The sequence below is a fragment of the Puma concolor genome, chromosome D1 (assembly GCF_028749965.1).
Source record: "Puma concolor isolate L17-30 chromosome D1, mPumCon1.1.hap2, whole genome shotgun sequence".
Lineage (NCBI taxonomy): Eukaryota > Metazoa > Chordata > Mammalia > Carnivora > Felidae > Puma > Puma concolor.
In genome coordinates this window covers 26,437,851-26,462,975 of record NC_141676.1, presented here as the reverse complement: position 1 = coordinate 26,462,975, position 25,125 = coordinate 26,437,851, and the positions used below count along the sequence as shown (strand labels likewise).

General features: G+C 50.0%; 1 protein-coding gene across 3 annotated transcripts in view; it reads right to left on the bottom strand.

Annotated features, from left to right (window-relative positions):
• The window catches only part of PAMR1 (peptidase domain containing associated with muscle regeneration 1), a 167,612-nt gene that overhangs the window by 78,758 nt on the left and 63,729 nt on the right, over positions 1–25,125 (bottom strand). The window contains exon 1 of one of the 3 annotated variants that reach the window (XM_086677679.1): positions 3,460–3,713. The exons of 1 other annotated variant lie outside the window; for it this stretch is intronic. In XM_086677679.1, coding sequence (XP_086533805.1) covers positions 3,460–3,532 — 73 coding nt within the window. In that variant the 5' untranslated portion in view covers positions 3,533–3,713. Of the gene's footprint in view, positions 1–2,565; positions 3,304–3,459; positions 3,714–25,125 lie in introns of those variants that run through there. One more of the 3 variants, XM_086677678.1, reaches the window with a different exon arrangement.

Below are 25,125 nucleotides of genomic sequence, written 5' to 3'. Positions count from 1 at the left end.
AGATGCGGGAATTTAAGTCACCCAGGTACCAGGCGAGTTTGAGCTCAGGAATTAGACAGTCTGAGCTCACCCGAGGCTCCACTCATCTGCCTGTGCATTCTTTGTCTTTTTCATCATGATTGCAGCTAACTTTAAGTAATGCAAAATTTACCATTTCAGTCACTTTTCAGTGTTCCATTCAGTGGCTCGTGCAAACAACACCACTATTCATCTCCAGAACTTTTTCATGATCTCACAGTGAAACTCCACGCCCACTAAACGTGAACTCGCCCAACTCTCCTCCCCTCCCCCCGAGCCCCTCCTGGATCTCCCTGCTCTGTGCACCTTCTATGAGTAAAACCACACAGTATTTATTTTTCCTTTGTGTCTGGCTTCTTTCACTTAGCATGTAATGTCTTCAAAATTCAGCCCTGCTATAGTCAGTGTCAGCGCTTCGTTCCTTTTCAAGGCTGAATGGTATTCCAGTGGGTATAGATACCACACTTTGTCCATGGATGGACATCTGGGGTTGTTTCCACCTTTTGGCTATTGGAAATAAGGCTGCGACGGACACTGGTATACAAATACCTGTTCGAGTCCCCGCTTTCATTTCTTTTGCGTATACACCCAGAAATGGAATTGCTGGGTCAAACGTTTAGGTTTTTTTTTTTTTTTTTTGAGAAACCAGGCCAGTGCATCCTTGAACAGGTCACAGAACCTCTCTAAACCCCGTTTGTAAAATAAGGATAATAACAGCCCCTACCTTATTAGGGTGGGCTGAGAATTCATGCATGCACGGAATTTGGCTCAAAGACTGGGCACAACATAAAGGTCCACAGATGTTTCATCACGTTGCCGTCGGAAATTAAGGTGCTCAAAACTAAGTGATCTCCAAAGTCGCTCCCAGCTCCAAAAGTCCATGACCCCACCATCAAATTATTTTCCCGGTGGAGAAGCCACAGCTCTTAGTTATTGATCAGGGGAACACTGTCTTCGTGGTCCCCACGAGAATCCACCCCAGCCAAGATGGCCCAATTTCCAAAGCTCTCTCCTTGGAGTTTGCTAACACATCCCATCATAAACCAACATCTCATTTTTCTTGCCACTCCTTTCCCCTTGCTCTCTTTCCACATTCCCTTTCTCGGCTGGTTGCTCCTGCCCACTGGATATCTGGGCTTCAAATTATCTTCCCCGGTTGCCTCTACGTTCGTTCTCCGCAAGCTAATGTCTTTTGGAAGCAACACTTGCAAAATTATCCATATTAAGGTTTCGTTCCCAAGAGTCACATATTTTACATGAGTTTTTCCTCTTAGGCAGAATCCTGCTGGCAAAGCCACTGCTGTCTGGTGGAGTCACTGGAGTCGGGTTTCTCCCCCACATGCTGTTTATGTTGGGTTGTCACTTGGCCTAATGTTTGCATTCTCACCCCGCAGCATGTGTCCCGTGTCGATGAGCCACAACCACCTCCTGTGCCATCCGCACAACATCCAGTGGATGTTGACAGTTCATCAAACGCTCGTTTTAGAAAAGCAATTAGAGGAAATCTGCTTCCAGGCTCTTCTAGACGGGGCCAGATTCAGCATTCCAGCCGGGAGTGGACTCACTTACTCTTTGAGGAATTATTTCCCTTCTCCACTCTGTTCCTCCCTCTCCCCTCTGACGGTGGACGTTCAACCACCAAAATAGCCTCACTAGGCACGTGAGGCTGCTGGAGGGTGCTACGGGGTTCCATCAACAGCGTGACTGCCAGGCACCCTTCCCGAAGCTTTTCCGTAGCCAAAGGTAAAAGAGATTCTCGGGTCAGGAGTAAATGGGTTTTGTTTTCCAGATCCCGGGCAAGAAGAGAGGGGCAGCTGACCTTTGTTTTTTAACTGGCGTGGGTTTGAGCCATCTTACCTGCTGTGTTACAAAAAAGGAAGCAGGGGAGGGTTGATGTAGCCACGAGGAACTAGTCCTCGGAGCCCTGGTGCTCTGGGAAGGAACCCCCCGATGGAGTTGGGCTAGGGCCACCAAAAGGCAGAGACGAACAGGGAGGAATCCTAATGAAAGTTGGTGACTTACTCCTGGGCGAGCACTTGTGTGTATGGACTATCAGGCCCCTCGTGGGCTCCTTCTTCCTTCAATATTTATTGTCCCCAGGTGCCACTGAGGCAACACTCCAATGAAACACCCCTGCTTGAGAGCAGAGCGCCAAGGAAGATTTCACCTGGGGCCGGCAGGCTACAGGTGGAAAGTTCTGACCAAAATGGTTGGTTGGTTTGTTTCTCATGTGTCCTGGCTTTTTGTTCATCATGAAGGGACGTGCCTATGGTCGAGTCCCCTATCTATACAGCAGGCTATTGACTTTAGGCCCTCAGCACCCCCACTGAACCCTGATTCATTCCCGGACACTCGCCAGCTACCTGCAGCAACGGGGCGCCCATCTCTTAAGTAGAACACAGGTGACAAGTAACCAGCAAGGTGACAGGTAACCAGCACAGAAGGCGAGTAGCAAGTGCTCACACACTCCCTGCTCCTCCCCAAGCTGCCCTGTTTTGTCACATCTGCACACGTCAGCCTGCCCTTCCCTCAGCACGTCTCACCTACCTCCTGACTCCTGGCCCCGCTCAAGCCAGGTAAGGACAGATGCACCCAGAAGTCCCTGCTTCTCTGCCTGCCAGCGAGCAGTTACAAGACAAGCCTGCCATTCCCTCCCCGGGGTCAAGAGGCCCCACAGGAGCTCTGGGTCACATTTCAGCCTCAGTTGTCCCGGGAGCCCATTTGACATGGGGTTTGCGGCTCAGAAAATGATAGTGAAAAACACAGAAGCCAAAGCTCTTTCCAAACAAACACTGTGTGTCCCCAGAAACGATTCTGCACTTTTAACCCTGGCCGTTTTTTGCTTGGTTTTTTTTTTTTTTTTTTTTTTTTTTTTCTCTTCTTTCTCATTCTTATGGGAAGGAAGTGTATATATGCTGAGTGGGTGAATCTCCCAGGCTGGGGCTCTGTTCTGAAGGCTGGGACTGCAGGATTTCAGCAAGCTACATCCACCAGGAGGAACACCCTTGCTGCGAGCCTTGCTCTTGGTTCGTTTTTCTCCTTCCCGCTTCACCTCTGGGGGGGCTCTTTCCAGGGGAAACTTCTCCCTCTTGCTAGTCAGAGGGGGTGAATCAGACCGGATAGATTCCCGGAGGTACTTCTGTGCTTTACGAAGATAAAATGAAAACTAGGAAAATGCACTGGAGCTGGTACCCTTTTCTGAGGCAGTCCAGTCCCACCAGTTGGGACGATAAAACGGTGCCCCATTCTCAGGGAGGACAGACGCTCCAGCACCAGCAGCCAAGCCCCCCAAATTACACCAGCGCTGCCTCTGCTCCCCCCAGCCCCCCACCTAGCACCACCACCTCTCGGGGCTCCCCCCCGCCCCAGGGGCAGGGGGGGGTCCCTTCCATACCCAGGAGGGAAGTGCCCCTGGGGGGCCCTGAACGCTACTCACAGTACCTCTAGGCAAGGATGAGATGAGAAGGAGCTGCAGGAAAGTGAGCCCCAACTGCGTCCAGCAGCCCAGCTCCATCGTTCCCGCGCCGGTGCCAGAGTGACTGCTGGGGAGGGACCGAAGGGAGGCTGGGGCAGGCGGCTCTTACAGGGACCTCCCCAAGCCCCAGCTGAGCGGGAGCTCGGGTTTCAGCTCGCCAGGCTCTCCCATCCTCTTCCGAGGGGAACCACCTTCAGCCAGAGCGACGTCAGCCCAAACCTCTCCTCTCCGCTGCCTTAACCCTTGCGGGGCCCGGGAGGTGTGGTCACGCCGAGGGACGCCGGGGGCAGGAGGCCAGCCTGAGTCAGGCTGAATGCCCAGAGCCGGGTCGGAGCCGCGGGGGCAGGGGTGGGGGGGTGATGCTGGGGGAGAGCTGGTAGCACCCCTGATGGGGGTAAAGGTAGGCGGGGGTAAAGGTAGGCGGGGCAGCTCAGGTGAGGCCCGAAACCCCACCCCCACCCCACCATCATCCCACAGGAACTCTGCCAGGACTACAGACTCAGTCTGACTAAGAATGTGGCCTTGACCGGGGAGAAAGGGAGACAACCCTCCCCCCCACCCACCTCTATCCCCGAGTTCTGCTTCCCCCTCTGCAGCTCCTCCAGGTGATCACAATTTGAAAACCTTATCCTTTGCATCACAGGCATCTTCCTCTGATGCCCAATCATGGAGAGTTCAGGAGCATAAAGTGTGTGCCAGGCAAGGAAGTAGGCTCAGGGATAAAAGAACACAGAGGACCCTGCCGCCTCCGTTGTGAGAGCAGCAGTCTAGACACAGGAATAGCAAATGACATCTCAAATGAGGAGAAAGAACGCTTATTAGACAATAGCTGATTTTTTTAAAAAATTTTTTTAACGTTTATTCATTTTTGAGACACAGAGAGACAGAGCATGAATGGGGGAAGGTCAGAGAGAGAGAGAGAGAGAGAGAGAGACAGGATCGGAAGCAGGCTCCAGGCTCCGAGCTGTCAGCACAGAGCCCGACGCGGGGCTCGAACTCACGGACCATGAGATCATGACCTGAGCTGAAGTCGGACGCCCAACCGACTGAGCCACCCCGGCGCCCCTAGACAATAGCTGATTTTTAATATCAATCTCTCTGTGCCAGGGATCTAAGTACCTTACACGTATCAACGCATTCATTCCTCGTAATTAACCTATCGTCTCCGCTTTACAGGGAGGCAAACTGAGTGGATGAACATTCAACAGCTCATCCAAGGCCACGCTGTGGGTAAGTGGCACAGCCAGGGTTTGAACCCAGGTCCAAAGGCAGCAGTCGTAGCCGTCGGGCTCTACCACTCCCTAGGATGCTGTGAATATGGCGCTAAAGTGGCGCAGGCACTGTGTGCGTGTGCAACAGACGGTCCTGTCCACACAGCACGCACGCAGAAACCCAAGCCTCTGAGAGGAAGTGACGTGCTCAAGGTCACTCAGCCGGAAGCAGCAGGGCAGGATTCACAGCCAGGTCTAATTCAGGGAAGTGTTGGGGCTTCAGGCCATGCCTGGTCCCGGTTTGCACTCTCACATGAAGAACCCATGTTGGGAGAAGTGAGTGATCATTCAGGCCCAGGGCAGCAGGAGGTTTACCTGAACCGGGGAAGCTTCGCCTGGAGCCTGGGAGACAGGGAGGATGTCAACCCAGGCAGGGGTGTGGGGAGGCCTTTCTAGGAGGAAGGACTAAATTTGACCAGGGCCACCGGGAAATAATCAGTATTTGCCTGTGTATAGTACAACTTTATATTTATTCTTGTCCCCAAAGGATCCATGGCAATGTGTACCATTAAAATACATCTTTAACGGTTTGGATAAACAATATCAGTACCAGAACAAAAGCCAACTCAGGAGGATAGACAATGTGTGTCACGTGGATGGGGCAGAGAGCAGGAAAAGAGGAAGCAAGTGGTTAGGGTGTTTGGATTTTATTCTGGAGCGAATGAGGGGCTCTGGCGGTTTAGGAGCAGGGGTGCTGAGCCCGAAGCAAATTTCTAGGAAGAAAAGCCACCTTGGCATCCAGACCGAGGGAAGGAGGAGGCCAAGGCTGGCATTGGGAGCACATCTGAGACTGTTGACAGACTTGGAGTAAACAGTAAGCAATGGAGTGGAAGGAAATGAAGCATGGGCGAAACTTAGGGAAGGGAGAGCCCCCAGGGCTCAGGCTAGACTGGATAGGCAGGGGCCTGGCCCAGGCACTCCTCTCAGAGAGAAAACTCCTAAATCCCAGCCCTGCTCCTGGGGCCTATTACAGGGAAGTAACCGTGAACAGGAACTCGGCAGTCAGAGCCCTGTGTTCAAAACCTTGATTCACCACTTTCTGACTCTATGCCTGTGAGATCACACAAAATACATGCTGGTCTCTGCCCCGAGCTCCTGGCACAGAGCGCTGACACCCTTGCGTCTCCTGGGTGATACGGACGTCTTTGGTCCTAATGGGGCAACTCTGGGTGGGCTCCAGGATAGGGCTGGTCACTAGAAAGATCAAGCCATGACTGAAAGCTTGGAATTTTCAGTCCCACCCCCTATTCTCTTGAGAAGGGAAAAGGGGTGAAAATGGACTTACTGGCCCGTCATGCCTAAAATGACAAAGCTTCTGGAAAAATCCCAATGGTACGAGGTTTGGAGGGCTTCCAGCTTGGGGAACACAACCATGTACCAGTAGGATGATATACCCCAACTCCATGGGGGGATGATACACCCCAACTCCATGGGGGGATGATATACCCCAACTCCATGGGGGGATGATATACCCCAACTCCATGGGGGGATGATATACCCCAACTCCATGGGGGGATGATACACCCCAACTCCATGGGGGGATGATACACCCCAACTCCATGGGGGGATGATATACCCCAACTCCATGGGGGGATGATATACCCCAACTCCAAGCTCCTGACTTGGGACCCTCCCAGACCTCCCCTACGTATCTCTTCATTTGTATCCTTCGTCATACCCTTTAATAAACTGGTAAATGTAAGGGCTTCCCTGAGCTCTGTGAGCCCCTCAAGCAAGCAATCGAATCCAACGAGGAGGAAGTCACGGGACGCTCCAGATTTGCAGCCAAGTGGGACAGGGGTTGTGGGTAACTTGGGGACCTAGTACCGGCGGTTGATGTCTGAAGTGGGGGACAGTCTCATGCGACTGAGCCCTTGACCTGTGGGATGTGGCACTCCCCCCAGGCAGTGTCAGGATTGAGTAAACTTATAGAACACCCAGCTGGTGTTGCAGACTTGCGTGGTGCGGGGAAAACCCACACATACCTGGTATCAGAAGTGTCCAAAATGAGTATGGTAGTGGTCCAAGAGTAGAGGACACACCCAGAAGAAGGAAGGGCAGGGGTTTGGGGGTTTTTTTCCTAATACAATGACCTAAACCAAGCTAACTGACTCTTTGAATCTCAGTCTTCTCATCTGTAGAATGGAAATAATCATCAAACTTTACAGACGGGAGAATTTAGGGAGACTGGGTATATAAGGCCCTTAGCACAGTGCCTACCTCATACTAAATGCTCAATGAATGGTAATCATTGGGACGCCTGGGTGGCTCTGTTGGTTAAGCGTCTGACTTCAGCTTAGCTCATGATCACACGGTTCATGAGTTCGAGACCCCGTCAGGCTTTGTGCTGACAGCTCAGAGCCTGGCGCCTGCTTCGGATTCTGTGTCTCCCTCTCCCTCTGTTCTTCCCCTGCTCGCACTCACTCTGTCTCCCTCTCTCTCAAAAATAAAGACTAAAAAAAAAATTTTTTTTTAAATAGTAATCATTATCTGCATTATGGGCCTGAGTCTAACACCAAGGAAATCCTATGGTATGGACCTTCTTCCTCACCCTCAACTTCCCTGTCCGGGTGAAATCTGATTAAAACAAGCGCCGGGGCACCTGGGTGACTCAGTCAGTTAAGCGTCTGACTTTAGCTCAGGTCATGATCTCGCGGCTCCTGGGTTCAGGCCCCGCACCGGACTCTGTGCTGACAGCTCAGAGCCTGGAGCCTGCTTCGGATTCTGCATCTCCGTCTCTCTCTGCCCTCCCCCACTCATTCTCTTCCTCTCGCTCTCAAAAATAAATAAACATTAAAAAATTATTTTAAAAAAAGCACCAAAAAAAAAAAAAAAAGCCTTAAAAAGATGGGAAATACCAAAGAGCAGCATATCTAAGGGGTGGAAGGCAGAGGTGAGAAGAGGGGAGGTTCACTTTATGTCTGGTCAACCAGCCCCAGTCCTTCGATGATGGGACTGGGGAGGAGGTGACTTAGTTTCCAAATAATGGTAGGTGTTAGAGCCTCTCAAGAGTCTGTTCTTACTACCAGCTGACAGTAGCACTTCCTTCTTCCATGATCCTGCATCTCCAGCCACTGCCCCCCCCCACCCCCACCCCTGCCACACACACACTTTCAACCTCCCTGGGTTGATAACCCAGCAGCCTCACCCCTACAGCAACTATACCCCAACAGGGCAGGACTCCAGATGATGAACCTAAAGGAGTCCCTAGTGCCAGGTCTTTGCTCCTCCAGGCTTAGAAACCTGGAAACAGGCCCTCACTGCTCTTCCTGGAATGCCCACAGTAGTAATTGCTCCCTGCTAATTTGTTGTCTTATTTGGGTTTGCAGATTTCCTAGGGCTACAGAGTCTGGAAAGGAATTCTCAGAAAGAAGCAGGACATATTTCTGTGGGGAACTCAAAGCCATGCATGATCCAATATTTCCTTGTTGAACTTCATGATAAACCTGGGCTCCTAGAGGGAGAGGGAAGCCAGGACTATGATACAGAAAAGCTCAGTGGTTTGCCTGAGGCTGTACAGCCCCACACAAATTTCGATTTTCCTACACAAGTTTAATTTCCTCTCTTCCCATTATGGTCAACTCAACTTTTCATAGCAATAGAGTTCAGTACTGTCCTAAATCAGGGCTTCTTAACCTGGATCCCATAGGCTCTCTTGGGAGGGGGTTTTTGGAGGTCCTTCAAACCTCCCCAAATTATATGCAAAATTTTGCATGCAGTTTGGAGTAAGAGGGAGCCATAGCCTTCTTCAAAGCCTCAAGAGGATCTACAAACTTGCAACTCATTTCAGAATCACTGGTATTCAAAAGCTGACACTGAAAAGTTGAGGAAATATTTGTTGGGTTTGGGGAAAGTGGTTTTATGTGTACAATTGTTGAGTCTAGGCTACAAACTACACGGTGGATATTTGAAGGACCAGCCTTCCCCCTAGCTTTTCCCTGATTTCTGCCTTAAAAGCACTTGCCTTGGATCACTGGCTACCGTTGAGTCTGGCTGGAGCACTTACTATCCCATGTACACCTGGGCAGGTTCTCTCAGCTGTGATGGCCTTAGTTTCGTCATCTGTTAAATGGGACGAATAATATCTGCCCCCAGGAGGTTGAAGTAAAGTGCTCGGCACAGTGCCTAAAATACACCAAGCATGCAGTAAATGTTAGCTATTTTTATTGACGTTATCTCCCCCTTCTGCCCTTATCTTCGACACCGACTTCTGGCAGAAGTAAATCGCCAAAAAGGCGTGGGTGAAAAAAGGCAAGTTGCCAGGCTGGGAAGCAGGGAGTGACGCCTGGAATTAAGAATTATCTACTTATAATCAGCGCTCAGAAATCAACAATGGGCTGTAGTAGAAGGAGTCAAGCCACCCATTTAATTACAAGTCACAATACCCACTAATTTTCACGTGAAAGGATGAGGCACTCTAGCAAAACCTGTACCTTTTTCAGTGCCACCAGGGAGGCTGGTTGCATGTGAATACACAGGAAGAAACCCCTGAGAAGGCTGCCTTGTGAATGAATGCCAACAGCTCCCCGGTCTCCAAGCTGTACCTTGGGATCAGCACCCAGCAGCCACCACGCGGTGGGAAAGCCAGAGGAAAGACGGCTAGGGTAGAACGGTCTGCAAACCCGAGAGAAACATCGCAGACTGACGGGGTAATTACGTTTGGTTTTCCTCCGCCGCACGAAACGCAAAGTTCAAGTCAACCAGGGCCCAAGACGGAGAGGGGTAGGTCTGTGGGAAAGACAAAGGGCCCTCCCACCGGAACCTGCTAGAACCTGCCCACCATGGAAGCCTCCAGCCCTAATGAATCCCGGCTGTTCACCTACACAATGAGCAATAATGTTCTGCCTCCAGGTCTGGCACAGCTCCGCTCCCTTTCCACTGGGAGCCAGGCTAGGGGGTAGGTGCGTGGTGCTTTCTCTGGCCACATTCTTCCTGCTCTATGTCATTCTTCACGCAAATTGCTGAAAGCCAGGGAGCTTCCCTCCTTCATAGTTGAAGGGCTCAAGAATCACTTGGGGAAACCTGTTCTTGACTTCGACGTGTGTATTTATAAACCACTTTTAAAAAAAATGTTGTCTGCTATGCAACTGAACTGCAAAGCTTTATACAGAATATACTGGCAAAAATTCTGACCACGGTCCAAGTGGCTAGCTCCACAGTTCTGTGCAGTTGAGCTATTTTGAGGGCGAAGGGGACAAAAGCAGAATGAATAACTCCAAGGGAAGGCACCAGGGTACCCTGGCACCAAAAAGGCACTGTAGTCAGCAGACCCCAGTATGGATCAAGGTTCTACCACCTACTGGCTAGCTGAAGTTGGGCTAGTTCACTGGTCTCTCTGAGCCTCTGTTTGCTCATCTATAAAAAAGGAGGTTATAGCTACCTTATAATTTTGGTGAGAAGATTCAAATGAGGCTGGCTAACATAACGGTAGCTCAATTAGTGGTGACTATTATTATAACTATGTATGGACATCTGATCTTAAGAGTTTTCAAAAAACCCTCCCTTCAGAAATGTAACTGAAATTAAATAGCCACCATTTTCCTCAGGTCTAGTGACGTCAGTTATGTTCCTATATTAATTTGAAAGAAATTCATGTCTGAAAAATATATTGCCTTGTACATTTCTGCTTCCAGCTGGAGGTCTCGGGACAGGGGGTGCATTTGTTTGAAGACAAGTTGAGAGGCCCGACCTGAATGGACCCCATCCAAGCGTTAGGGGAAAATGTATTCTGACGCTTGTTAAAGACAGTAAGGAAGACTTTACTCAAGAGACCACTGCGATAGAGCTTTGCCGAAGAGGGAAGAGACCAGGCTTAACTGTGAATACAACAAGGAAAAGTGGGGATTTATAGCCAAGGAACAGGGTAGAAATCAGTGGATGGAAAATTATCAAGGGGAAACTCAGGGATAAGAGGGGGATATTCTGGCTAAACCAATTTGACAGGATTCTTGCTGAAGGTAGGCCTGGATGATCAGATACCAAGGTTGGGAGATTTTCACTAAGCTGGGATTCTTGCTCTTGAGGACAAGGCCCACGGGTGAGGTCTAGTAAAAGAGAAAAAAAAGGGTTTGGTTAAGGAAACAGTCTTTGTCACAGAACCCAGAAAAAAGCCTGGGGGGGGGGGGCGGGTCTGTGCATTGACTGTCTGGTTCAATCTTGCTACATTGTTCATTAGGATAAATAGGATTTGTATGTAAAGCAAGTTGACTTCTTCCATGGAAGGAAGCAAAGGAGAAAGCCCAAATACTTACCAGATAAAAAGCATTTGCTCCCTTATTCAGTTCAGTTTATTGCCTGTCTGCTATGTGCCAGTCATCATTTCAAATCCTTGGAATATGGCTCTGAACAAAACCTGTGTGGTCCCTCACCTTGTGGATTTACAGACCCGAGAGCAATGAGACGTGGAGCAAATGTGAAAAGCAGCACGTGTAAGAATGGAACATTCTAGAAGCATGTTAACTGGCAGAGGCAGAGGGGAATCTTGCCGGAGGGTCAGAAAAGCTTCCCTGAGGAAGTGCCTTTGAGCTTCAGATCTAAAGAAAAATAGAGGGTAGGGACAGGAGAGGACAAGGTCTGAGGAGGGTCATGTCATAAGGAGGCTAGAGATGCAGGCCGGCTAGGAAAACCATGAACTTTATCCTAAGGGCAATGGGAACCAGTTTGAGGGCCAGTGACTGGATCAGGTTTGTACCTCTGACTCTGCCTGCACCAGTGGGAGGTGCGCGAGGCACTGCGGAGGTCAACCAGATGGGGCCCGTGATTCTGATGTACGTGGAGAATAACGGAGAGACAGCAGTCAAGGATGACTCCCGGCTGATGACCACGTGGATGCTGGGGTGTGCAAGGGGGCTGTGCTGGAGAAGCCCCCTCGTTCTCACTCTCAGACCACTTGCCCTGGGAGAAGTGTCCAGCCGCCATGTTGTGTGAGAGCCGCCCTCTGGAGAGTCTCACATGGAAAGGAAGCGAAACTTCTGGCAACAGCGGTGAGAATGAGCTTGGAAGCAGCCCCTCCAGCCCTCCGGATGGCTGCGGCTCCAGCCGGCAACTTGACTGCAACCTCAGGAGAACCTTCCAAGCCAGATCCACCCAGCTAAGTGCTCCCAGACTCGTGACTCTCAGACACTGGATGAGATCATCGACCGTGTAGTATTAAGTTGCTAAATTTGTTACACAGCAATCAGGTACCAATACAAGAGGTTTCTGAATTGGGCGATCCGGGTTAAAGGAGGAACTAAACCCGTCTATACCCTGGTACACTTGTAACCCAAAGGGAAACTGCTAGCCAGCCCCGGCTTAAGGATGCCACTGCGAGAAGTGTCCGTGGAATGAGACCCCCACAGCGCAGAGGCTGTCAGCAGCACGGAACAACAAACCCAATGCACGTGGCGTAGACAATAGGGTATTTTACGACCCTGTATAGCAAGAAGTCCACAGGTAGGGCGGCTTCAGTGTTACTTAATTCTGTGGCTCAACAACAATGCTGTTGCACGGCACGCGAGCCATTATATAAAAATCCCAGGACACATAAAAATAGCATATACGGTTTATGAATACAAATGCAAATCATTAAACGGTTAAATCGTATGCAGAAGTGACATACGCTACCTCCAAGACAGCAGTTATCACTGAAAATGAAGGGTGTCACAAAACACGGGGCATGCAATTGTAGCTAAAATACAAAGGAAGCGAAAGACAAATCTGAAGCAATTGGGAGCAAAATGTAAATATCGGTTTATCTTTTGAGGAGAACCCATAGGTACCTGTTATTTTCTGAAAAATTTTGATATGTTTGAATTGTTGATAAGTAGATCTCTATTTTATAGTGCTATAAAGAAGGCGCAATAGGGAGATATAAAAGGGGGACATAGGAAAATATTTTCTGACAGAGCGGCAGGCACTGAGCAGTTTCAGTCTAGGGAAACATTTGGAGTCTCTCCTATGTGTCAGGCACATTCTAGGTACCAGGGACAGCTTGGTGAGCAAGACAGAATGATTCCTGCTTCACGGAGCTTCCACACAATGGGGCAAAGGCATATAAGCAGCGAAGGAGATCAGAGGGTGAGAGTTGCCATGCTAGAAACAAAGCAGAGAAGTACGCCACGGAGTGACTGCGGAAGGAATCAGGACAAGCCTTCCTGAGAAGGTGACACTTCGAGCCCGAAGGAAAGTGCCATGGGAGCATCTGAGGCAAGGGCGTGCCCGGCAGAGAGGGCAGCTAGTGCCAAGGCCCTGGGTGGGAAGGAGCCTCGCCTGTGTGCGGAACACAGAGAAAGCCAGGGTAGCAGGTACACAAGCACACGCCCAACCCTTTTAACAAGAGGGGGCATGAAAGAGACCAGGAGAAAATGTTGGTATGACCAAGTGAAGCTTGATAACAATATCACATTATCATCTGGGCATCGAAAATCCTTTGAGAATTTAGCGACAAGCTATAGGTCCTAGCAAAATACACACATACTGATTCTTGTCTACAATTTGGGGGTATGTGTGGACCCGCCCCTAATTCTAGCCTTTGAATTGAGGCCGTGCTATGCCCAGGTGGCCTCTGGTCCATGAGGGTACGGGAGCTGGCATTTCTACCCAATGCAGGAGTTCTCTTTAGGTGATATTCACACTAGGGCCCCGACTGGACTGGCTAAAAAGTCCTGAGAGCTGTGTCAGTCTGAGGCTCTCATCCAGGCCCTACCCAAGTCAGCTGTATCTTCCTCAATCTTCCTTTGTTTCCCCTCGCCTTTTAGCATCAGACCGGCAGAGCACTCCCTGCCTACTCTGCTCCCCTCTCCCGTTTATTTTTCACAGGCCTCACCACCAACAATTTGTCTCGCGCTTCTAATTCTGCTTGGTGTCTGTTTCTTAGAGAACCCACCGACGCAACTGGTACCAGGAATGACCGAAAGAAAAAAAAGAGGTGGTAAGGTCGGGTGTGGGTTCCGCCTCACTCACCACACAGCTGGCAAAGAAGACTCCATCCCAAATGGTGTTGGGGGCAGAGATACTTCCTGGCATGACAACTGGATGACAATCCAATTGCTAAAAAGTTCACAGGTGGTTACTTAAAAGAACATCCCGGGGGAGGGGAAAGTCTTGGCTGACATGATGGTTCGGGCCTCTGATCATGGAGGATTAACACATTTAAGGACAATGGAAACAGCTGATTACTAAGCTGAATGGATGCCTACAGAGGGATCATGAGAAACTAAGGGCAATTAACAGACTTAAAAATTATTCGTGAAAGACAATGGTCCTCTTAGGTAGCTCCTGCAGGAGAATGGACACAGCTGAGGAGCAAACTCAGGTTCTGATATTTTTTGCCACCAAGCTTCAAAGAGAGCTGGATGGTTAATCAAAGCAGATCTACTATGCTAAAATCAGGGCCCTGGCTGGAAAAACGTGAACTCCTAAACATAAGATTGAGTCATCTAGATGGATGCTCCCAAAGACTGAGGTTCCACTGACTCCCCCTGAATCTTCCAGGCCTACAGAGATGGATGGATCTGTAGTCCCTAGAAGGGCTAGAACTCCCTTCTGTGGGAAGATATAGCATAGGCCTGGCCACTGCAAGACAACAGGTGTCTTCCTCAAGACTTTGCCCCGAGACCTGTCCTCACTGCCAGGTCAATAGCTAGGTTTAAATTCCAGTTCAGGAAGTGATGGGTCTGATAAAGAAACAAAAGGACAAATCCCAGTGGATCTGTAAGAATTGGTTAGCCTGTAGCAACAGAAGTACCCATTGGATTGGATTGCGAGGGTCCCTCATGGAGGAGCACAGAACACAGGAAAAGATAAGCACAAGTTCACTTACTTGGGAGTACTCTTCAAGGCCATGGGATTTAATGCCCTGGCAAGAACCCTTGGGTGTGGGCACACCAAAGTGGTAATGCCTGAGATGCCATAGAAGACAGTGGGATTAAATGGCCCAGGAAAGGAGGCATATTGGATCAGATATATTACACGAGGAGAAAAGCCCCATCAGAGATTGTGTTCAGTGGAAGGACTAAGAGAACACACTATTCCCCAAGGCCATCGGGGATGTACTGATGGGACAGGTCTTGGCATCACTAAGACATTCAGTGGTGGTTTTCTTCTACAGGTTAGGGTTGACTGTTGGAAATATGTCACAGAACCTGGCTTACTAATAGCAGTGAGAATGAGGAGGACTCAAAGCAACAGAGTCCAGGTGGTGGTGTTTAATTGCCAGAAATGAGGGGGCCCTCAAATTACCATCACAGCCAATAAAATTAGAAAGGAACCCAAGGCAGCCTGACCCACAAGAAGCTGTGGAGATGGTTAGTAGAACACGGTATCCCTAGGAACAAAATAGGCACATAAGGAGGGTGCTACTTATTATACACAATCAAAGAAGCAAGACTGGATAAGCAGGAAGCTGAGGGTCACCCCAATAGGAAGTCATGAACGTTGCTCAATTTCTCGACCTGAGACAGTGTTCTTTTTAAAAAAAAAAAAACATGTATTTTTGAGAGAAAGATAGAGTGTGAGCAGGGGAGGGGCAGAGAGAGAGCGAGACACAGAATTCAAAGCAAGCTCCAGGCTCCCAGCTGTCGGCACAGAGCCCGACGCAGGGCTCAAACTCACAAACCGCGAGATCATGACCTGAGCCAAAGTTGGATGTTCAATTGACTGAGCCACCCAGGCACCCCCGAGCCAGTTTTCAAACCCAAGAACCTATTGGCTACAGAGGTAGATGGTTCCCTAAAAGAAAGTATACCAGTAACACCATGGCAAATAGATACTGTAATGATTCCCTTGACCATTCTCTAATAAGACATATGATCATTTACTCAGATGGCTATGAACTGAGGAAAGGGAAATACCCATACGTTTTGAGGATTATTGGACACAGTCTGAGATGACCTCAATACCTGGAGACCCAAAATGTCATCATTGCCATCTGTCTGGGGTATATGGAGACAAGTTAATAAATTGAATCCTGGCCAAAATCTAGCTCACAGTGGGTCCAGTAGGTCCATGGACCCATCCAGTGATCATTTTCCTGGTCTCCAAATATATAATTGGGATTGCCATATGCAGCCATGAAACTCCAACATGGGATCATGCCCATCATAATATAAAAGCAGAGTAAAAGCCTCTGAAACTACCTTCACCTCCCCAAGACAGTGAATCAAAAACCGTATCACATTCTGGGAGAGACGGTAGAGATTGGCAACAGCCCTAAAGATCTTAATGATGCTGTAGCAGCAACCTTTTTCATATCTTCATATCTCAAAGTAATTCACCAGTCAGGTCCCTGAAGAAGCAGATGGAGCCTATAGAATGACTATAGACTGTTACACATTCAACCAAGAAGTAGTTCCAACAATGGTTGTCTTGATAGTCATGGGATCTTTACTAGAGCAGATGAACACAGACTCGGGTAAATGGTATGCAGCCAATGAGTTCTTTTCCAGCTCGATCAGAAAAGAGAATCAGAAAAAATTTACATTCACGTGAAATGGACAATAGTATGCATTTTAGGACCGTCTAGGTTTATGCTAATTTCTTGCTATCACAACATAGGCAGAAGAAGTCTGGACCCTCTGGACATCCTGCAGAATTATCACACTGATCCATCACATTCATGACAGAGCAGAGAGAGTAAGAGAAGGCTAGCACAATGGAGGCCTGGGTGAAGCAACTCACTTCAGATGGTGGGAGAGAAGCCCTACGAAAGTAAAGTTTTCAGGGGTCCAGAGATCAGGGGCATGCTGAGAAATACTGTCCAACGTGAAAGACAAATTGGTGCATTTTTCATCCCCTACCATCAGGAATGAAGTACAGTGTCTGTCAGCCTTCTTTGGGTTGGGCTCTAGAGGGGGCACATTCCACATCCAGCAAAACTACTCCAGTCGGTGGGCCAGGAAATCTGAAAGGTAGCCAGCTTTGCATGGGGCCCGGAGCAAGGAAGGGGCCACAGTACAAGTAGCTCTGCCATTTGGAGCATATGATCTAGCAGGCCATCCGGTGTTGGAGGTATCACTGCTGGAAAAACAAAAACAAAAACAAAAACAAACAAACGCACGCAGCAGAGGTCTTACCTCAAGCCCTAGTGGGAGAATCACAACATAGGCCCCTGGGGTTCTGGACCAAGGCCACTTGATCTACAGCATTTGCTTTTGGAGGAACAGATCCAAGCGTGTTGCCGAGGCCAGGGGGATATGAGGTATTTGACCTAGAGCCAGATGGTTAAGGGGCAGGGGGGGGGGCTCCCAATTCACGTAGCTAAAGGAGAAAATCTCCAAGCTTAGTTTAGAGATGGGACATCTCGGAATGTGAGTACGAGCTGAAAATGAACGGTGGCTAGAGCAGAGTCACTGCAGAGTGGACTTGAACAAAGGAACCGAGGGAAAATCTTCCCGTTGCGGGGAGCTCTGAGTGGCGCACCTAGTCATCTGCTTTGCATGGGAGAAGGAGCCTGAAGTGAGAACATTTATAGACTCACAGACCCTGGCAAATGGCTTCTCTGGCTGATGAGGAGCCCGAGAGGAAAGGACTGGACCCAAGCAGGTCTGGAACAGACGCATGTGGGTGGCCAGGCACCAAAGACGACCAGAAAATGTCATCATGGCAGACAAGAAAGAATCCAGCATGGAATAGGCATGGAATATCCACGCAGACAAAAATGACTCAGCCAGTTGACATTAACCAGTATTTGTCATCAGCCACCCACGCCTAGCAGGATAGGCACATCAACAGAATGACCACTGTAGCAGGGACCAAGGTTATACAACACAACAGCCTGGACTGCTTCTTACCAAAGCCAACCTGACTACTGCCACCTCTGGATGTCCAGAGGGACCTTACCCTAAGCCCCTGATATGGGGCTATTCCGATCCGGTAGGAGTGGGACAGGGACCTGAGAATTTGCATTTCTAACAAGGACATAAATCATGCCAATAATCCCAATGATGCCGGTCTATGTACTACAGTTTGAGGAGTAAGGAGTAAGTTTGAGGAGTACGGAGGACTTTTTCCTCTATCCTTCTGATAGAGGAAAAAGTTCTCTCAATAGGCTCTAAAGGAGAGTCATGAAGTATTCAGCAGGGACCACTTTTCCCCTTTAAGCAGCAGCATCGGGGCCCTGCTGACCCTTGAAAGCTGGCACCACAGACTTAGCCGGACCTGACAGAGGTGGTTTTCAAACCACGCTTCCCAGAACCAAGGGGCTGCTCTTTGCTCAGCAGCTTGGAGGTGCACAGCATGGATCCTGCCGTATCTCGAAGAATTTAGGACTTGTAACGAGGTCTTCTCTTCCCTCTGCACTGCTGGCCGGACGGCGGATCTTACTTAAACTTTCAATCCTGAGTTTCTATCCGCTGCAACAGAGTTGTGATCAGGGGCAGCATACTATTCTCCAAAGAAGTTAAGAGGTTGGGAGGGAGCCAGTGGGGATTCACAATAAATCCAAGTCCATAGGTGCCTCCCTTGGGCTCTGCAAACCTGCTTTACCCCTCTCCTTCAGAGTAGGCCTCCGGGAGCCGCAGGATAACCGTCAGTCAGACTGGACCGGGGCTGCATTTACACCGAGCTCCTCGACAATGGCCCTCTGGTGGACTGGGCCCATTTACCTGTGATTTGGCTCCAGATCCTTTTTTTGGTTTCTTCTTATCATATTTCATTGGAAAATCTGATCTCATTTAAGGTTTGTGTTTCCAATTGTGTTTCTGGGCAGGTGACCAGTGGAATGCAGCCGGGGAAATGTAAACAGTTAATGAAACCGAACAGGGTCCACGCTTTCCGCGGTATTTCATGCCTCCGACAGGTCTGCCTCTCATATTTCCTGCGCTGCGCTCTTCCTCCTGGGTAAGGCCGGGGTCTGGTCTCCATCACCGGGGCAAGCGCCTCAGGGAAACACAGGTGTCTGCAGTCATTAGAAATTCAAATCCACCTGCTAGACCACGTGCAACAAGAAGGGCAACTCAGGGTCAGCCAGGACGCGACGGGTGAGGGGTGGCTGTCTGACCACGGGCCCAGAGGGACCCATAAATCATGCCGGTTTCCAGAGGCAAGGAGCTCTAATGGGAGTCAGGTGAGAGCCCCACCCGCAGCCAGGCAGCTGGATGCTGTGAAACAGTGGCCCCCAAAGGTCTTGAAAGTGGGTGTCTGTGGTTCCTTACACCCTGGAAGCAATTTTATGGCTCATGCCTGCTCTTTCTCTGTGTCTCTCTGTATATCTCGCCTTCCTCTGCTCTCCTCCTCCCTCACTCTCCATCTCTCTTCTCCCTTTCTCTCCTTTTGATTCCCCCTCTCCTTCCCTCCCCTCCCCTCCCCTCCCCCTCCTCTCCTCTCCTCTCTCTCTCTCTTTATGTGCAGCGGAACAAGGCTCAGGAACCTAAGCGTGAGGCCGGACTGGGACATCACTTATCTAGGCAAAGGGGATTTTTCAGCACATGGTTGATGTATATCAGGCCCTTTGAAACTCAGGGAGTCCTGCCTGAAGGGGCACCGGAAATGGCCCGTTTGGTCCCTATCTTCCACTTCCACCCCAATGTTGCCATTTTAGCATCTGGTCGCCTTTCTGGGTGTCCCCGTGGACCTCCCCTCCCTGGCCTCTCCCAGACCTGCCATTTCTGCTGCTGCTGTGGACCTTCCGCTCCTTTCTCTGACCCTTCTCCCAAGCTGCCTGCCAGGGCCCGCTTCCTCGAGTAAGCACAAGCCTTTAGACCAAAGGATGACCTTGGCGGGGGGGTGCATTCCTGAGTCCAGGGCATGCCGTCAGGGGAGATGTTTCAAGTGTCCTGGCTTTCTTCTGTCCCTCCAGTCACGTGACACGGAGCCACCCAACCTAGGGGCCTGCTTGCCCTCTGGCATCAGCTCACCCCTCCAAACGTCAACACTCTTGAGGAAGTAACAGTGATAAACCAAGCTCCCCACACTCCCTCAGGCAACAAGACGCCATGAGGCTCGAACCCAGATCTCCATCGTAGCTGTCCGCCCCTGGACCACGTGCCTGTCTTCCGGGCTCTGCTTCCTCATAGGTTAGTGAGGGCTGGGTGGGACTACATGACCTCTAGGTCTCTTTTAGCCTCCAGCTTCGGTGGTTTATTCTGCACGATTTGAGTTTCTGAAGTCTGTCTGCTCTGTGCCCGGGAACAGGCTACCGATTATAGCTGTTCCGCCACATCCCCGGCTCTTTGTTCCACAGGACCCCAGAGGAAGGACATCGGCCCGTGAGATCACTCGTACCCTGGCGCCCCTGGAGGTATCTCCCGGGGGTTCACACGGCAAGTGGTGACCACAGACACCACGCCTCCCGTGGCAGCCGCTGGGCCTTTCCCTTCTCCCGCCCCACTCATGTACGCTGCCTGCATCACAAGCCCCCCTGAGCGCACACAGCGTCACCTCTGAGCCGCGGCTGCTGCTAGTTCAATGCCAACGTCCGCACAAGGATGCCACCTGCCACTATTTCCACAGCTGCCGGGCCCCTCCAGGTGCCAGCACGTTCTGGTCCTCTCTGCAGGGAGGTGATCGGCCCCTCCCCCACTGAGAATTACATGGGGTCACCTAGACCTCCAAAAGGCCCTGCTTGTGCCCCGAAGGGTCACAGGATCTATTGTACGAACAGTTCCTCGTTCTTTTCCTTGCAAGCTTCCCTTCTACAAGACCCAGACATAGCGTCTGACTACGTGGGGTCCTCCCACCCAGCCCCTTTTCCTCCCAGTGAGGGGTGGGAGAGCCTTTCTGCAAATCAGCTCGTGGTAATCTCCCCACCACATCCACAGGCATGTTTGAATCCCATTTTAGGCTCAGTCGAGACATCCCCGCTCTGCCCCCAAATGCACACGTAAGTATATACCGCTGATTCTGTAATTTCCACTGTATCATCCCAGCAAATAAATCAAAGGAGTGTGTGTGTCTGTGTGTGTGTGTGTGTGTGTGTGTGTGTGTGTGTGTGTGAGCGGGTAAGACTGTGCGTGAGCGTGGGTGTGTGAGCACATGCGAGTGTGAGCAAAACTGAGTGTGTGGGTGTGGGGTGTGTACGTGTGGGTGGGTGTGTATGTGGGTATGGGCATATGTGAGTATGTGAGTACATGAGTGTGTGTGGGAGACTGTGTGAGTTTGTGAGTTTGAGTGGTCAGGGAGAGTGTAAGTAGATGTGCGTGTGGCCGTGTGTGCTGAGTGTGCATGTCCTAAGAGAAAAGGACTAAATGCTCTGCTCCAAGTGGCCTGTACAGTGGGCCAAATTGCAAGACTGGCTAAAAACAGAATTCTCAGGGCGCCTGGGTGGTTCAGTCGGTTGAGTTTCCGACTCCGGCTCACGTCATGATCTCCCGCTGTGAGTTCGAGCCCCACGTCGGGCTCTGTGCTGACAGCTCGGAGCCTGGAGACTGCTTCGGATTCTGTGTCTCCCTCTCTCTCTGGCCCTCCCCCATTTGTGCTCTGTCTCTGTCTCAAAAATAAATAAACATTAGAAAAAAACGTTTTAAATAAAAAAATAAAAACAGAATTCTCTTCTCCCCCAAATGTATTCTACAAGCAGGACTTGATCTCCAAAGAAAACCTGTGACAAACAATGGCGCTGGTGACTTTTAAAACTGTGTACTTGCTGACAAGTACGAATCAAATCAGTAAGGAAATAAAAGATCATACTGTAAGAAAGTGCTTTCTTGTGGTTAACGTAGGGGGTCTGGAAGCAAACCTACAGGCTAGATGCTCAGTCTGGAAAATAAGCATGATCCTAGTTTTAGAACTAATGAAAAGAGCCTTGTAGAAGGACAAGGTACAAAATAGCTATTTTTCTCCTGCTAGGAATAGGCGTTAAAAGGCGGTTATGAAGGGGCGCCCGGGTGGCTCAGTCGGTTAAGCGTCCGACTTCTGCTCGGGTCATGAGCTCGCAGTCTGTGGGTGCGAGGCCCACATCGGGCTCTGCGCTGACGGCTCAGAGCCTGGAGCCTGCTTTGGATTCTGTGTCTCCCCCTCTCTCTCCCCCTCCCTCCCTCACGCTCTCTCTCTGTCTCTCAAAATTAAATAAACATTAAACAAAAATCTTAAGTGGTTATCAAGGTTATGGACCCAGGATTCTGAGTGAAGAAACTGGAACGCAGGCCTGACTTTATGGTCTGTGCTCCCTGCCCGTCAGACCACACGCCCTGGTACTATCAATTAATTAGTGAGCCGATTCGTGACTCGATTATTGCCAACACAGTGCATGCGACCGGAAGAGCAGACCTAGGCTGGGGCACCTGGGAGGACTTCTTGGAGGCACGCCGGCAGGGCTGAGCTTTAAAGGTCAGAGAGGAACTGCTGAGACAGAGTGACACAGCAGTGGTCTAGGTGAAAAGAGCACCACACAAAGGCAGGCTGGGCAGGAACGTGGGATACGTGAGGAATGAGGCCCATGTGAACTGGAACCCAGGGGGCAATGAGTGAGGCTGGGGAGGGACACAGATCGCTGTGGGGCACGTGAAGGACTTTTGTCCTTGTCGTGTGTAGTAGCCAGGGGTAGGTGGTAGCCCGTTTCCAACATGGTGTCCACTGCCTCCACCCCCTGGAAGTTGCACCCATGCACACAGAGTCCCCTCTCACTGCACACCTGCCTTGGTCCGTGTGACCAACAGCACACAGGAGGAGTGATGTTACATCACCTCTGAGATTAGGTTCCACTGTGCTTCCGTCCGCATTCTCTCTTGGATCACTTGCTCTGGGGGAAGTCACGAGCCGCCGTGTGGGGAACCTCACGTGCCAAGGCACTAGGAGGCCTCTGGCCAACAGCCATGTAAGTGAGTTGCAGGCAGATTCCCCAGGCCAACCAAGCCTTTGGTTGACTGCAGGCCTGGTCGATGCCATGACTGCAACCCCGTGGGAGGCCCTCAGCCAGAACCACACACCTAAGCTGCTCCCGGATCCCTAAGCCTCAGACAACGTGTCAGATACTACATGCTTATTGCTTTAAGAGGCTACGTTTGGGGTAATTTGTTATGCGGCAACAGATAGCTGGTAACAACAGAGTTAGATTTACTAATTGTGTGACTTTGAATAAGTCGCACAACCTTCCGGGGGAATCAGTTTCTTTATCCACCTATAAAATGGGGGGAATGGCCTTGGGCAATAGGGTATTAGTACAGGAGGAGATGTGGAGGTGATCTAAGTAGGCCATAGCCGCCTGAAGGCAGACCAGTGGCCATACGTGGGACCGCAGAGTGATTCAGCTCAAAAGCAGCTGGGAGGGGGTAACAGTAAGAACCTACCGTTTCCTGGGCACTCACCTTATGCCAGGCACGATGCATGCATTGTCACCTCATGTAAGCCTCCCATTTGGCTGAGTTAGGTGCCAGACTACCCCCATTTTACCAAAAAGAGACGGTAAGTCAATGGCAATCCCATCCTTCCGCGCTTGTGAAAAGTTGTGTTCCCCTAGAAATAACTGCTACAAAAGGCAGGACAGACGGAAATCGCTTGTCCTTCCACCATCACCCTGAGTACCTCCCACACCGCCCCCATCAGCATCCCCTGGAAAATCACCCCAGCCAGATAATCCTCTCAAGATGACCCTATCTACCTCCTGGGTACAAATTTCAAATTGCCAACCCCACTTGCCCTAGGAGTTTGGGGTGAGGGCCAAAATTCCCTTGGGATTTGGTGCCGAGGGTGGGGGCCAAACAGCAGCCACACAGTGCTTTCCACCTCACTCACTCCCCTGGAAATACAGCCGCTGAAAGTTTCCCCAGACTCCATGGAATTTGGGGTCTTTGTTCCCATGTCTGGAAGCACATCAACCTGCCAATTCTGGTAACAGGCTCTGTGAAGCCGGTCTTGGCTTTTGCCATTGTTTTTGGCACAAGCACTACTAAGGGCTTCTTTATTTTTTCGTTTTTGAATCTCATTTTTCAGAGGAGATAAATCAACTGTAAGAGTATGTTATGAAAACCAACTTGGCAAGGAAGGTCTCCTGGAGAGGAGCGGGGGTTGCTTTATTTTCCATTATCTCAGTGTGAAACAAATAGATTTATCCTTTTAAGATGTTCTTGTAAGGTCATCAGGATCACAGTGATTGAAACCATGGCCCTTGGCTGACTCAGTCCAGAGCATGATCTAATCAGGTCTGGAATTCTCAAAGAAGAAAGGAGACAGAAAAAAAAAAGAAACAAAGAAACAAAGAAAGAAAGAAAAAAAAACTGGCCTAGATGTGAGGGTTTCAAAGTTATCTCAGTACAAGGAAGTTTTCCCTTTCCGCTGAAACCTCCGGGGATTTCTGCAAAGGCAGCCCAGTTCTCCGCATTTTTAAAGGTTCTTTTGTTCTGCTCACATTGAGTGAGGTTAAGTCTGGACAGACCTGGCCCTTTCCTTCATCCTTCTGCCGACAGGCTCAGACCTTTCTCCTCCATGGCTTTGCTCTGGAATGTGAGTAGCTGAGTGACCTTGCACAAAGCATTTAACCCACCTGAGCCCCTGTTTCCTCACCTGTAGAACTGCACACAGAACTCATACTGAGACATGATTGGTTCTGCAAAAATTCAAGAGGTGATTGATATAAATAAAGGGATTCGCACGTTGCCAGGCACTTGTCTGAGTCATTTCAGAGCAAAGCAGCCTAGGGATCGAGGGTGTCTGTGCCACAGCTGGGGACACCACATTTGCTAGCATCATTTGCTGGCTATGGGCAAATTGCTAGACCTCTTCAAACCAGTTTCCTTGTCCGCAAAAGGGGGTGACAATGGTGTGTATCTGCTACGTCCCAGGGTTGTCATGAGGGTACAATGGAATACTACTTAGAAGGGTGTCCTGGGGTGCCTGGGTGGCTCAGTCGGTTGAGCGTCCAACTTGGGCTCAGGTCATGATCTCACAGCTCGTGAGTTCGAGCCCCGCGTCGGGCTCTGTGCTGACAGCTCGGAGCCTGGAGCCTGCTTCTGCTTCTGTGTCTCTCTCTCTGCCCCTAACCCACTCGCATTCTGTCTCTGTGTCTCTCAAAAATAAATAAACATTAAAAACAAAAAAGAAGAGTGTCCAGAACATAGTACATGGGAAGTAAAAGGTAGTTATTGCTACTATGAGTTTGAGAACGAAGGCAGTGACGATCAGAGCTGCTTTTACTAATAATACTTCCCGCATATTATGTAAGAGTTGATCACCAAGCAAAACAAATCACCTCTGGGGAAAAAGAACAGAACATGTGATGAGTGGTTTGGAGACAGTAGAGGGAGTCAATGGACAGGTTGACTGGTCAAGCTTTGGAAGGAACCAGGAAGCAGGAGTCAGGAGAGCGCCCAGGTAAGTCCCAGGAACTAATGACGCTATCTTCCAGGTGTTGCTGTCAGGATGAATCAGCTCCATTAACATGGAGTCACCCTCCAAAGGAGGGTTGACACTTTCACATCCCATCCGAGACCAAATCCAATGAGGAGGGGT